The sequence below is a fragment of the Gobio gobio genome, assembly GCF_949357685.1.
Source record: "Gobio gobio genome assembly, chromosome: 8".
Lineage (NCBI taxonomy): Eukaryota > Metazoa > Chordata > Actinopteri > Cypriniformes > Gobionidae > Gobio > Gobio gobio.
This window is the reverse complement of record NC_137114.1, coordinates 28,651,508-28,666,103: the sequence shown is the minus strand read 5'-3', so window position 1 is coordinate 28,666,103 and position 14,596 is coordinate 28,651,508. Positions and strand designations below refer to the sequence as shown.

Genomic DNA, 14,596 nt, shown 5'->3' with positions numbered 1-14,596 from the left:
TTATTTTTTATTATTATTTGCATTATTATGAATTTAAAAATAATACTAAAAATGAAAATTAAATTAGCATTCTTTCCAATGCTATTTTTATAGTGAAAAAAAAAACCTTTATAATTTCCTTTTTCTTCTGTGATATAGGCTAGGGCTCAGTCACAATTCGCTGGTTACTCTCTAACATTATCCTGACTAATCTCCTTCTATGATCCACGGAAGAAAGAAAGTAATTTTAGTTCGGAAAACATGAGGTGAATAAATGACAAAATTTAAATTTTGGAGATGAATTATCCCTTTAAGCCGTGGGACAAATCTCAATGTAGGCTTTTCCCCCCCAGACTCATGCAGGCAAGTATTTAAGGGACTCACTACACCCATCTACCGGTTGCTGCAGGCAACTACAATGCCACTCCCCAAGTCTGAGAAAGAACCTCAAAATGGTGGCGTGTTATTCCATGGCCACATCATCAATGAACTGTTTAAATGATCGTAAACATTTGAACAAATACGCAACTATTTAATTTCCTTTTGTTGCCATCCAAACGTCTGCTTCAGATATTCACATGATAGGCTACTCAAGGAGATCTGTTGCGACACGAGGACCACAGAGGAAAGACAAGAGATGCAACACAAACCAATGTTTCTAATTTAATTGCTTCAACTGTATTAAGGCCTAAATTAATCCCAGCATTTGTTACTAGGAAGAATGGCCCCTTATGATTTGCATTTATCAAATTATGTGTCTTTAAATTATATGTCAAATTTATGTATTTAAATATTTGATTAATATCAGACAAGGAAATCACAATAATTTTTAATATATTTCCATTTTTTTATTTTTTATAAATGTTGGGGCGCTGTACATAGCCTTGAAAGTTACCAAATACCACTAAACAGCCTATATCAGAGTGGGAAAAGGGCGTACAAAATCCACAAATATTTTACGCGATATAATCAACTTGTATGTGTATAAAAGACGACTTAAATTATTTGTATTTAATTGTCAGTTGAACATTCCCATGCTTAGACTGGGCCACAGGGTTTCATGTGTAGTTAGGAATGCTTCCACACAGGCATAGGGCAGGATTACTATAGAATGTTGGCGAACTATCGTTGTGGAGGGGGAAAAACACGTAGAGCTGAGTCTGCGCGACGCAGGGGATCACTGCCTACGAAGTTTATCGGACAAGACTACACCGACAAATCCTTGGACACATTCGACCGCACTGTAGGTAATTACCACTCAATCTATCACTAATATCAATAGCAAGAAAGTTTATCGCCGTTCCGATTTACGCAGTTTAGATTTGACGCAAAATTCGTTCGTAAATGCGTCTACGAAATGCGTCCATTTTGCTACTAGGCAGGCTAACGACAAACAAAATACGAATCCGTTTGCGTTTCCTGGCCGATTGTTTGCTTATTACGAAAACGGAGTCTATCTTCACGCGTATGAGCGAATACTGTACGCGTGATGTTTCAGAAATGGCAGATTTGAACGCTCGTGATAAACGCCGTGTGTCCGTGATGGCGCTCGCTCGATTCTCTCTGTTCCTATTGCTCTCTGACGATTAAGCAGGACAACAACAAAGAAGCAGGAAGCATATGGGCACACCGGCGAGGCGGTGTGAGATCACGCCGCAATTAGTTGTAACAGTTAATTTAAAGTAAAAGGATCCTAGAAAAATGTGGATCTGTGCTTTTCTCAAATAATCTCTGTCTGTGGCTGTTCTGTCCTTTTAAAGAGCAGAACACAAGCAACAGTCATCACATAATAAATCAGAGGGATAGTAAATCCACACATACACACACACACACACACACACACATATGCTTTTATATATATATATATATATATATATATATATATATATATATATATATATATATATATATATATGGCTCTGATTTAGTATGTGATGAATGAATGCTTGTGTTTACGTTTTAAAAGGCAGATATTATTTATTACATTATTGTTATATAGACTTATGATTGATATAGACACACACACACACACACACACACACACACACACACACACACACACACACACACACACACACACACAAAGTTGTATTTATTTTGTGCTGTCATTATCTGCAAGGCGGGTTGAAGAGGATGAACTTGTTAAATAATGCTGCTTCTGGATGAAAAATAATCCAATTATTTTATTTATTATTTCAGCCATATAATTCAAGGAAACCTTCTGATGGATGCTGTCTAGAAGCCCTGTTTGATTTGGTTGTGATTGGTAACAGCGAAAGGTTTCGAAGGAGGAAGGATGTCGGAATTTCTGCCATACCCTTACAGAGGGCCTGGAGGTGCTTTGATGCGCTTTAAGAAAAGAAAGTCACGGTTCACATTCCAGGAGGTTGAACTGCTGCTTAGTGAGGTGCAGAAAAAGCGTCATATTCTAGTTGGTAAGACAGGCATACCTTTTTATTTTTATTTCACATAACGAAATATGACCTGTCAGCGATTTGAAAGTATGTAAATTATGCTTTGCATACATGAAGGATAATAGTTAAATGAACTCATGTCTTCTACAGGAAAATTTAACAGGGGCATTTCGAAAGATCTGAAAAACCGCACTTGGGCGGATCTGACAGCACGTATCAATGAGGTCAGTGAGTGTCACAGAGAAATTATCGAAGTCATCAAGAAATGGGCAGACCTCAAATGCGACACCAAACGGAGAGTGGCTGCCATGAGGGCATCGGGAGCCACGGCTAGCCAAATCGCACAAGAGCTGTCACCCATAGAAACCATGGTGCACCAGATCCTTCAGATGTCTTACCCTAACAGAAATCTGAGCAGTTTGGCAAATGATGATCAAATGGATGATGAAGATGATGACATTCCAGGTCTTTCTGAGATACCACATAGCTCCTCACACATGGCAAATGGCAGGCCTCATTCGTTCAGTTTACCAATGCCACCTCTTTTCCACACTAGTATCCCAGGCAAAGGAGATATGGAGCTTCCTACACACGTGATGTTTAGCGGTGAGTTTCTTTTTTAGGGAGTCATTTTAAGATGACTCCTTACTAAATGTTTAGTTTTTACATGAATGTTTAAACAATAATAAGTTGGTCATTTTTTTTGGTATTGACAGATTCAGCAGTGCCTCTTATTGACCTCCAAACTGACACATCAGAAAAGGAAGGTATGTAATAATGCAGAACTACTTGCCATATGTTTTCATTCTTTTAATGGGTCAATGACATGACAGTCTTTTGTTTTTTTGTGGGTCATTTTATCATTTTATTCAAAAATGTATTAAATGCAATTCCCTAAGAACTTGATTTTTTTATTTATATATATATACATATATATTTGTAATAAATTTAAAAAGTCATTAAAATATAAAAAATATTTTTTTATTGCATTAAAATGAATGAATGCAATAAAAATGTAAAATGAATGTCATGTAAAAAATAATGTTTTTGGTTATTGTAGAATTAATGTCTAGTCATGGTCATTGTATGTATTTTTCTTGAATAAGGAAAAATTACATTTTTAGTTTTAGTACATTTCAACTTTTCTTAAAATGGTGCATTGTGCGTATACCATTATCGTGGGCACTCTTATTGGTAATTGATGTTTTGCATATCCAAATAAAAAACAGTTTCTAGTTTTATTTGAACATGTTTCTGTTCCTTCCAGGTGTCAACATGCAGTTTATTGAAACAGGACACCAACCGAATCAGAATCCTGTTGGTATCCCTGGATTCCTCAGCCGTCCCGTTGCTGAGAAGAACCAAGTTCGAGAAAAACCTAATCACAACACTTTTAATGGGCCTTCAGCTGCCAGGACCGCAACATTTATTGCACCTTCTGGGGCCCCCTCATCATCACGTTCAGCTCCTGCTCGGATCCCTCCCCAACCTGCTTCCGTGGAACCTCGCAGTGCGCAGGAGCGTTTATCCCAGAGTGCCTCACTCAGCCTGCAGGAACAGCAGGCCACCACACTGCTGATAGGGTCGCTGTCTCGCTCGCTGGAGTCGCTTGCGGGATCGGTGCAGAAATTGGTCCACACCCAGCAGCAGTATTCACGTGACACCTTACAACTGCAGCGTGAAACACTCCATGTCCTGCGTGACTTCTCCTCCAACGCCTTGACTCTCCTGCAGGACAAGTTCAACGGGCATCCGTAGCTTCTGAACGCGGCAAAGATTTCGACAGCTATGGGAGCAAGTTACAAATGCGGTGAATGCTGACAGCACAGAAAAAACAATAAGCTGAGGATATTGTGACACTAGAGTATATGGCAATCTTTAAATATCTTAAATATTGAGAGTTACAGAGCTGACAGGACTAAAAAGTTTTCCCTGTTTATAACGTAATAACCAAAATAAGAAGCATTAGGAGCTTAAATAGAGCTCTTTGTAGAGTTCCTCATATGTACTGAATGATATTTTCAGTAGGTGACTGGGTCTCATAGACTGTTTGGACCAATTGCGTGCTGTTATACAGGTAATATAATGGGAAAAATGTATTTAAAATTTGACTGGTAATTTAAGATAATAATTATATTTGTGGTGCTTTTTAACATATTGCAAAGTGGCCATGAAGTTGGCTGGTTTTAATTTATGTAATCTGATTTGACGGTCTTCTTTATTTAGGTTTGTTATTCTCCTATTCTTTTAAATGAGTTTCTGGCTCAAGCTTTTATTAACAGACCTGCTGTAAATGTTTTAATCTTTTAGCCAATGTGCATTATCTGTTATTAGTAGTTCTCTTAACTTGAATTTCCAAAGACTCCTTTATAATGTTTTTTTTTTCTTTTTTTTCCTCCATATGTGATTTTGAATTCTGATTGAAAGCACATTATCTTAGATGTAGCTCCTATGGACCTGTGTTTGATCTCCCAGAAATGAAAAGTCAGCACACTGTTAAAAGATGTCTCCTAATTTAAAACCCAATGTCAAAGATGAAAATAAAATGTATCATTTGAAATTTTACTTTAAAAATCAGTACTTGCTTGAAGTGTTTTTCCTCCTTCAGATTAAGTGTGACGGGTAATCAGGAAAAGTGGGATAATGGGTTTTGGCTATGTAATTATTTGTGCTATAGCACAGCAATCGTAATCAGGAAATGGAGACTTGTATAGTTAACTATAGAACAATTAATGCCACATTAGCACTTAATGGACCATTTTCATACTTCTGGGTTTCTCAGAAGCAGCAGATGTAAATTTTGTACATAAAAAAAACAATGCAATGCAATATTACTATAATATAATAGCCTATGTCTAATACTCTGTGAGTTTGCCTCATCACTCATCATTTCATAAGAGATACTTAGTACATCAATATAGTAGCTCCTTAACAGATAGTCAGCCAATTAACATTTTAATATTATTTAGCACACAAATCACAGGTGTCCTATAATAATACTATACGCACAATAATATCCGTGCGTATATTATTTTCACGAATGTGATGCAGAACAACCATACCCTTTTTGATTATTTTAACCCAACTCATTTATCATATTAAACTTCGGGGGGTTCGTGACGTGAGTTTATTGAAAAGATAATAATTAAATAAATCATACAAATTTAAAATAAATATTTTCGACCTTGATAGAAATGAAGTGGAATAAAAAGTACGATATTTGTCTTTCAAATGTAGTGATGTTAAAGTCATAATTTTCCAGAAAATAATTATGCTCAAGTAAAGTACAGATACTCAAAAAAGTGGACAGAACTCAGTAAATTTACTTAGTTACTGTCCACCTCTGACTTTTGTATTATATAAAAACATATGTGGACAGTAGAGAAGTATTTTTAGTTTCAACTCAAGTACATATTTCAAGTATATGTGCTTTATCACTGTTTTTCCTTTGGCAAACTTTTACTTCAATACATTCCAAAGCATGTCATACTTTTTACCTTTAATACTTAATTACATAAAAAATGTAATAGTTTCTTACTTCTACTCAAGTAAAACGAATTACTTTTACTTGAGTAAAAGTAAGAAAGTACTATATTTTTTATTTAATTAGGTATTAAATGATATTCAATATGAAACGTAGTGCAGTAAAAATGACAATATTATGTTTTGGAATGTTGGGAAGTAAAAGTTTTCCAAAGAAGAACACTGATAAAGTACATATACTTGAAAAATAAAATTACTTGGAAAGTAAAAATACTTCACTACTGTCTGCCTCTGTATAAAAAACAAACAAACAAGCCCAGCCCAGTTGAGAAAAAGTAACGCAAAAGTAACTTAACACATTACTTTTCTTAAAAAGTAACTAAGTAACACAAGTAGTTACTTTTTAAAGGAGTAACGCAATATTGTAATGCTTCATTTTTCAAAGTAACTTTCCCCAACACTTGGCAAAACATTATGACCACCTTCCTAATATTATGTTCCCCATTTTGCTGCCAAAACCGCCATGATCCTTCAAAGCATGGACTCCACTAGACCCCTGAAGGTGTGCTGTGGTATCTGGCACCAAGATGTTAGCAGCAAATCGTGCGTTGTGGTGCTTCGTGAGTTCACGTCAGAGGCCTACACGGAACTACACTAGTTGAATATAGTCGTTGTTTTGTTTTGTTTTTTGCGCACAAAAAATATTCTTGTCGCTTCATAAAATTATTGTAGAACCCCTGTAGTGAGATGGACTTTGTAACGACGTCTTTAGTACCTTTTATGGGTCTTTTTTATGGGCCTTTCTGAGCCATCGGATTTCAACTAAAATATCTAAAAGATGAACAAAGGTCTTACAGGTGTCGAACGACATGAGGGTAAGTAATTAATGACAGATTTTCATTTTTGGGTGAACTAACCCTTTAAGTCCTGATGGTACGTGTCAAAGTAACATCCACATGGATGGCAGGACCCAAGGTTTCCCAGCAGAACATTGCCCAAAGCATTACACTGCCTCCGCCAGCTTGCCTCCTTCCCAAAGTGCATTCACGTAATTTAAAGGAAAATGTGATTCATCAGACCAGGCCACCGTCTTCCATTGCTTTGTGGTCCAGTTATGCTCACGTGCCCACTGTTGGCCCTTTCGGCGGTGGACAGGGGTCAGAATGGGAACCCTGACTGGTCTGTGGCTATGCAGTACGCAACAAACTGCGATACACTGTGTATTCTGACACCTTTCAATCAAAACCAGCATTAACATTTTGAGCAATTTGAGCTACAGTAGCTCGTCTGTTTGATTGGACCACATGCACAGGCCAGCCTTTGCTCCCCACATGCATCAATGAGCCTTTGCCGCCCATGACCCTGTTGCCGGTTCACCACTGTTCCTTCCTTGGAGCACTTTTGATAGATACTGACCACTGCAGACCGGGAACAACCCACAGGAGCTGCAGTTTTGGAGATGCTCTGACCCAGTCGTCTAGCCATCACAATTTAGCCCATGTCAAACTCACTCAAATCAAAATGATTTATATAATCTACTTTGTAGATGAGAAAAACAAATGAGAAAAAAAAAACAGTTGAAGTTGCTTATGTGATTGACTAAACAATGATTAGCCTACTCTTGAATCTGCACTCTCAACACTGGTCTCTCACAAAGAAATACAAAAATGTCCACTAGATGTCACTGTTGCACTTTTGTTGCCGAGTGTCAATTTACAAATGGACAAATAGACCATTACAAGACATTTTTATAAATATATTTAACAAACATCAATTAAGTAATAATTATTAAAAAGATATTGTAAGATATTAAAGGATCATTAAGGAAAGGCCATCCTGACTGAAACCTTCTGCCGGATCCTCAAGGCATTTCATACAAAGGTATGAAGAAGGTGGCATAGAGAGAAATAACTTCAAGTCTAGCATGCACTTTATACAAATAGTTTGGTTGTCTTATGATATCTTTATTTATTTATTTTATTCAGCTTTAACATGCAGAAAGGTTTAAACATAACAGATTTATTAAAAAGCCAAATAATTGCATCATAAAAAGGGTTAATAGTCAGTAGTCAGAAAATAAAGTATACACACAAAGTACCCGCACTCACCACAAAAACTTTTTGCATTATTTTTCCTTCACTGGGCACTTTTAAAGTGCCATTATTATCAAATTAAAATTAGATAATAGCGGCTGACAGAAGCATTGTAAACTTTTTTTTAGTATTTTCAATATATTTCAATATGTTATTTCCACAACAAAATTGTCTGTATTATTTTTTGTGATGATTGGCGAGTTTGCAGTTTCCAGCAACCCTGTAAGATAATTCATACATTTATTGCAGTTCATGTTATACTGTTATACCAGTTATACTGGTGATACATAATGTGTTATTTATACTTACATATTTTGCTTTCACCAGCCATCATGCCAGGTTTAGAAGTTTGTATAATTCACATTTTTTCTTTAAAAAAAAAAATCAAAATAAAATATAAATGCATATATAAATATATAATTAATTATCAGTAAATATTGTATATTATATTAACAGTAGAGGCTTAAATGTACATCATATTGTTGAAAAGTTTGGGGTCAATTTTCCAAAATTAATACTTTTATTCAACATGGATACAATAAATTGATCAAAAATAAAAATAAAAATCTGAAAAAAATCTCAGGATCATGATGTGACACTAAAGACTAAGTAATGACTGCTGATAAATTCAGCGTTGCCAGTACAAAATAAAAAAAAAAACATTTAAATACATTGAAATAGAAAACAGTTATTTTAGATTGTAATAATATTTCACAATATTACTTTTTTACTGTATTTTGATCAAATAAATCATTATAATGAAATCTTAATGACCCCAAACTTTTGAACGGTAGTGTATTCATTTTGGTATAATAAATGTACTAATCCAAAGTTGATTGTATTTATTAAATCAACAACAAAATTACTGTTCAGATTGTTGACTGTTGAGGCTGCACAAGTTTAAAATATCATGATGTGCAGAACAGTGACTAGTACCTCATGCCATTCGAGTGTCTTTACAGGAAGCGCCAGATGACAGAGCGGACATGTGCTTATCTTATCCAGGTCCATGTCAATGTTTCTGTCTCTCTTTGTCTTCTGCAATTTTGAGAAGGATAAATCTGCAGCGTCTGGAGCACTGGCATTTCCGTCCTTGAAGTTTTCATCAGAGTCATCATCCTCATAGTCTGCATTCTGTAAAAGCTGGTTGCAACCCAGCTAGTTGAAAGGAATAATAAAAAGAATTGCGGTGTTAAAGGATTAGTTCACTTCAAAATGAACATTTTGTCATATTTTACTCACCCCCATCTCATCCAAGGTGTTCGTGTCTTTCTTTCTTCAGTGGAAAAGAAAGGACGTTTTTTGAGGATAACATTCCAAGATTTTTCTCCACACCATAGACTTCAATGGCAAACAAAATGTTGAAGGTCCAAAATCAATGCAGTTTCAAAGGGCTTCGAAGGGCTTCAGAGGCTCTACACGATCCCAGACGCGCAGGTTAAAAAGTATATACTTTTTAACCTAAATTGCACATCTTGCGCTGCTCTGTGGCACGCCACGGATTGCGCAGTCACGTCGAAAATGTCACACTAGACGTAGGCGGAAGTACCACCCCAAGCGAACGTGCGAGGGCTAATACAAATGCCCTTTACCAAAAAAACACTCCATGTTTAACAAAATCGTCCGACATCGTTGTTTTACCTTTTTTTGCTAAAGGGCATTTGTATTGGTCTTCGCATGTGCGCTTTGTAAACCCGGGGCGGTACTTAGGCCTACGTCTATCGTGACCTTTCCGACGTGATTGCGCAATCACACAGCGCAAGATGAGCAATTTAGGTTAAAAAGTATATACATTTTAATTTTTTTTTTTTAAAATGACAGATCGTTTCATAGATAAGACCCTATTCCCCTTCTGAAGCCTCGAAGGCCTTAGAAACTGCATTGATTTGGTTGCCATTGAAGTCTATGATGTGGAGAAAAATCCTGGAATGTTTTCCTCGAAAAACGTCATTTCTTTTCGACTGAAGAAAGAAAGACATGAACATCTTGGATGAGACGGGGGTGAGTAAAATATCAGGAAATTTTATTTTGAAGTGAACTAATCCTTTTAAAAAGAGAGATTTTCATAAGAGATTACATAAACATATGAAAAAAACCTTTCTTATTTATTTTACCTGATGATCTTTCAGATTGTCTGAGGGAATATATATCAGACAATTCTGACATTGCAACATGGTCGGCTCTGGAGAAAACAGATATGCTAAATCAGTATTTTACAATGAAAATAGCCAGAACTTGGCAATACTCAGGCCTATATCCATAATGTTTAAAACATTCAGGTGTCATGATGAACTAACCGTCAGTGTCAGATGCATTATCTTCAGGGACAAGGTCCTTTGATGTTGTTGGAGAGGTAGTTGAGCAGATCTGAGCGTGATCAAGCTGGTCCGTCATTTTGACATAGAGGCCACAGTCGGAGCAGCGCTCCGTGCGACTCCCACAGGACACTCTGTGCTCTTTTAGATTGCTCAGAGGAAGCTCGAGCTGACAAAACTCACAGATCTCAAGCCTTTTGGAGCACTCATCTTTCTGAAAGACAGAAATAGTAGACATGGAGAGACAGAAACATCAAAGGAATAAGTGAAAAAATATATATATATTCACCTCGTGGTCCAACAGATGCCTTCTCTCCATCTTTTTATTGCACATCTTACATTTTACCTGTGAGATATGATGAAAATGAGACCAACAAGAGTATTTTAGAGGAGGGAGATTACAATGATGAGTAAAAAGCAGTGAAGTGGAAAAAGTAGGAAAATGCATCAAAAATCTTTTTTTTTGTGTGACACACAGGGCTAAGGGCTAAGAGCTTGCAAAAAGCAGCAAAGATCAGAGTGTTAACCAGTGTTGAGTGGTGTGGTTGTGACCTCTGCGTGCTGCTCGGTTTTATGCTCCTCCAGCTGATCTCGTGGGACAGTGTCGTCGCAGTCAGGGCATTTACACAGAAACCTCTTACAGTGTGGTTCATGCAGGTCATAGTTTGCCTTTGCCACCTCTTTATTGCTGTATAAACACATTAACAGAGATGCTTTACAGAGACTGGAGGATGGAAACACTGGTATGGGAATCAGCAAGTCGATTCATGATTCGGATCGCGTGTCAAACCGCCAAACTGCTGAAATCACGTGACTTTGGCGCTGCACTCGTTGATTCGCTCCTTCATGTAGCAATGTTTTGAAATCGGTTATCACTATACAAGCTGTTATTTAGTTTTTTTTGGCGCACCAAAAATATTATCGTCGCTTTATAATATTAATATTGTACCACTGTACTCACATGGACTGATTAAAATATGTTTTAGTACATTAAGTGATCTTGAGAGCGTTAATTGCTTTGCTCCCTATGGAGGCCTCGCCTTCGGATTTCAACAAAAATATCTTAATTTGTGTTCCGAAGATGATCTTAAGGTCTTACGGGTGTGGAACGGCATGAGGGTGAGTAATAAATGACATTATTTTCATTTTTGGGTGAACTAACCCTTTAAGTGCAGTTGTACTTTTTTTTAAACAAACTCTATATCTACTGTACTGTATGTTATTAAAATATTTAATAAATCATTGCATGCTGGGTCAATTTAATTTTGACCCCCTTTATGCATTCTAGGTTTAAAGGAACAATTCGACCAACAGTTCTGCCACACCAGCATGTTGTTCCAAACCTGTATGACTTTTGTTTTATTCTGTGGAACTCAACATATTTTTAGAAGAATATCATTTGACTCTTTTCAGTATAATGAATGTGAATAGCGACTGGGCATGTAAAATAATAATAAAATAATACAAATTCACAGTTGCATGGGGCTTTCGTGGAAAACAATCAATTGCCTAATTCGTGAATGAATCATTCTTTTGAGTCAGATATTTTAAACGAATCGGTTGATCTAGTGCACAAAAAAGGTCTGAATTCGGAACCGCATACTATATTACTCGTACTACTTTTACCACGGCTGAAGCCGAAATCGCCCCCTTTCTTTCTACGGCAGAAATAGTATAGCCTATGCGGTTCCGAATGATCCGATTCTCCAGTTCAACACAAACCAAGAGCTCACAAGGGTGAAGAATTTTAAATAAATTAAATCGGCCCGTTTCTCGCATAAAGCTATCATATAAAAGTTAGCTTCGTGAGATTTGAATGGAGCACGAGTCATACTTCTATGATACGTATTATGCGAGGCCAGGATATCTTTCCAAAATCCACATTTTGTGTGTTCCACAGAAGAAAGTCCTACGGTTTTAGAAGGACATGAGGGTGAGTATGCCAGTATTTTGGGTGACCCATATCAAGTTAATAGCTAACAGGCTAAGTTAAGTGTTTAGGTCACACGTTGTGTTACAATTAATCACTAATCAACCCTGTTCAATATCAATGATTCAGCAAATCAGCAAAGCAAATTAAATGTGTTGACTCCATAGTTTATGTGAATTTAAAAATGTCATGTCAGCCTTAGCTGCTCCCATGGAAATAGTTTCACTTTGTTTAAATTAGGCCAGTTATCGACACCATAACGAAATAGTCATTGTTGTGTACTAAGTACAATATGTTTTTGTTTTTGTTTATATGCTGTTGTTGACAAGACATAAAATTGTCGCGATAATGGTCTAAAACTCGACGAATTAACACGGTCATTTGTTTACATTGGTAATGAACATAAATAGACGTCTTAAATCTCTGTGCGATATAGTAGCATATACATTGTAAAACACTCACCAGTGAGTACATAAAATCAATTCTTCAGTGTCCATAGTTAGGTTATAATAGAGAGCGATGACTGGGTTGATGGGTTGTTGATTTCATTTAATCTGAATAGAAAGTGGAACCGAAACTTAACTGGTGTCGTAAATGACATAAACGTCTCTTGTTTTTCAACAATAGCCTACAACATATTGCCTTGTGTTGTGGTGAAAAAACAGTCCACACTTCACTTGACATCTTTAAGTTGCATTGTATGTCTCTTCTAGTACACTATGTAGTAGCCAAATAACTCCTGCATTAGCTGCATACAGACCTGTGATTGTAGCCCCAGGTAATAAGAACACAGAGTACAACCATTGATGGCTCACTACCATGGTTACAGTACTACTGTAACTATATTTCTGTAAATGATTAAAATATAAAAATAAATGCCATAATTGTGGGTAAAACAAATGTACTGTTTTACCAGTACAACTGTTTTTAAGATTGCCCCTCCCGACAGTTTGTACATTTAGAACAATAATATCTTAGTCTTAACCTAAAGTAATCTTGACAAACTAATAGCATTTGAAAGCTTTCAGACTCTAATTTTTATATTTGGTGACTGATTTTTGAAAGAAATGACAGAGCAGTAGATAAAAAGCGATATATTCTTCATTTGTGATGCGGTGCCAAACTATAATGTGCGCTCTGACTCTTTCCATATGTTTTTTTATATGCATTTAAGAGATTAAATTCAAATCAAATATTAAAGAGCACCTATTATGGCATTTAAAATGTTCCAAATATTGTTTTAGAAGTCCCCAACAACAGTTTTGCATGCATGCAATGACAAAAAAGACTTTAGTTTTCTTATAATATGCATTTATTTTTGCCTGTTTTGACAGCGATTCTCAAATGATTCCTTTAGTGATTCACTTTTCAAAACCCCGCCTTTACGTGACGCTAATCTACGGTGATTGGTCCGATGACCCAGTCAGTTGTGATTGGTATAGTCTGTGCAGATATTTTCGGAAACGGAACGCCATTCAAAGTCTTATAGTGACAGTAATTTGTTAATATGTGTCAGGAGTTATGAATATGAAAACCGCGTCGGTATATAGATTCTCATATATCTGTGTCAAATTTCTAAACAGAGGAGTATTTTTTATTCAATACTTCCACAAAATGCTCAGATGAAGCTTCTGTCTTCTAACGATTCTTAAAAATGACTCAGAGTCGACTCTTACTTTTAAAAGAAAATAACTATATATACGGTGCACTGTCATATTTCAAACTTTGCAGGATGTTTTTGTTCACTTAGATCTATGTTACACACTACATGAAAGGTAAATTTCAAAATTCCATGATAGGTGCTCTTTAACATTAACTACTTATGAATAGGATATTTTGAAAAGTATAAAACTATATGGTTCAGATCATTCAAATCATATATGGAAATCGAAGAGTCGACATGTCATCTAGTGGAAAGCTGTGGTACTGCGTACCAAAAATTCATACTGAAAGTTTTTTGAAATATCAACGTAAAGTTTTAGAGTTGAACATGTTTTGTAAAACGTATATATATATATATATATATATATATATATATATATATATATATATATATATATATATATATATATATATATATATATATATATATATATATATATATATATATTAGCCTATTTTACATGTTCATAAACTTAAACTTCTATAACTTTTAAACTTTTTTTACTTCTACAATAATCTGTGAAATGTTCCATTTAAAAAGATACCAAACTTTTCAGCAAGACACTGGCACTTCAGGGCTAGAGTTAAAGAGCTCTGATATACAACAAAGTGTTTTGTATTTTGTGTCTGTACAGTTGCTTTTGAATAGCTTTCTATATGGGTCAAATTGACCCTCTGTAACGTACTGCTCCGAGTCAGAAGGTTGAGAATCCAAATGCA

The 14,596-nt window shown here is 35.9% G+C and overlaps 2 protein-coding genes across 3 annotated transcripts; one reads left to right on the top strand and one right to left on the bottom strand.

Moving 5' to 3' along the window:
• The first annotated feature begins 1,003 nt into the window (after positions 1-1,003).
• On the top strand, positions 1,004-5,250 carry LOC307130894 (uncharacterized protein). 2 transcript variants are annotated; one of them, XM_079824177.1, is made up of 5 exons: positions 1,004-1,222; positions 2,179-2,414; positions 2,544-2,999; positions 3,110-3,160; positions 3,661-5,250. In XM_079824177.1, the coding sequence occupies exons 2-5, from the start codon at positions 2,276-2,278 to the stop codon at positions 4,149-4,151; spliced, it is 1,137 nt and encodes a 378-aa protein (XP_079680303.1). In that variant the 5' UTR covers positions 1,004-1,222; positions 2,179-2,275; the 3' UTR covers positions 4,152-5,250. The 2 variants fall into 2 exon arrangements, with proteins under 2 accessions (XP_079680303.1, XP_079680302.1); XM_079824176.1 differs by having other exon boundaries at positions 1,062-1,226.
• A 2,308-nt stretch (positions 5,251-7,558) lies between these two features.
• xaf1 (XIAP associated factor 1) lies at positions 7,559-12,942 on the bottom strand. Its single transcript, XM_079823532.1, has 8 exons — positions 12,677-12,942; positions 10,837-10,972; positions 10,574-10,630; positions 10,267-10,498; positions 10,084-10,151; positions 8,906-9,127; positions 8,279-8,338; positions 7,559-8,189 (listed from the first exon to the last, which is right to left on the bottom strand). Exons 1-7 carry the CDS (start codon positions 12,709-12,711, stop codon positions 8,300-8,302), a joined length of 789 nt encoding a protein of 262 aa, XP_079679658.1. The 5' UTR covers positions 12,712-12,942; the 3' UTR covers positions 7,559-8,189; positions 8,279-8,299.
• Between the last annotated feature and the right edge of the window lie 1,654 nt (positions 12,943-14,596).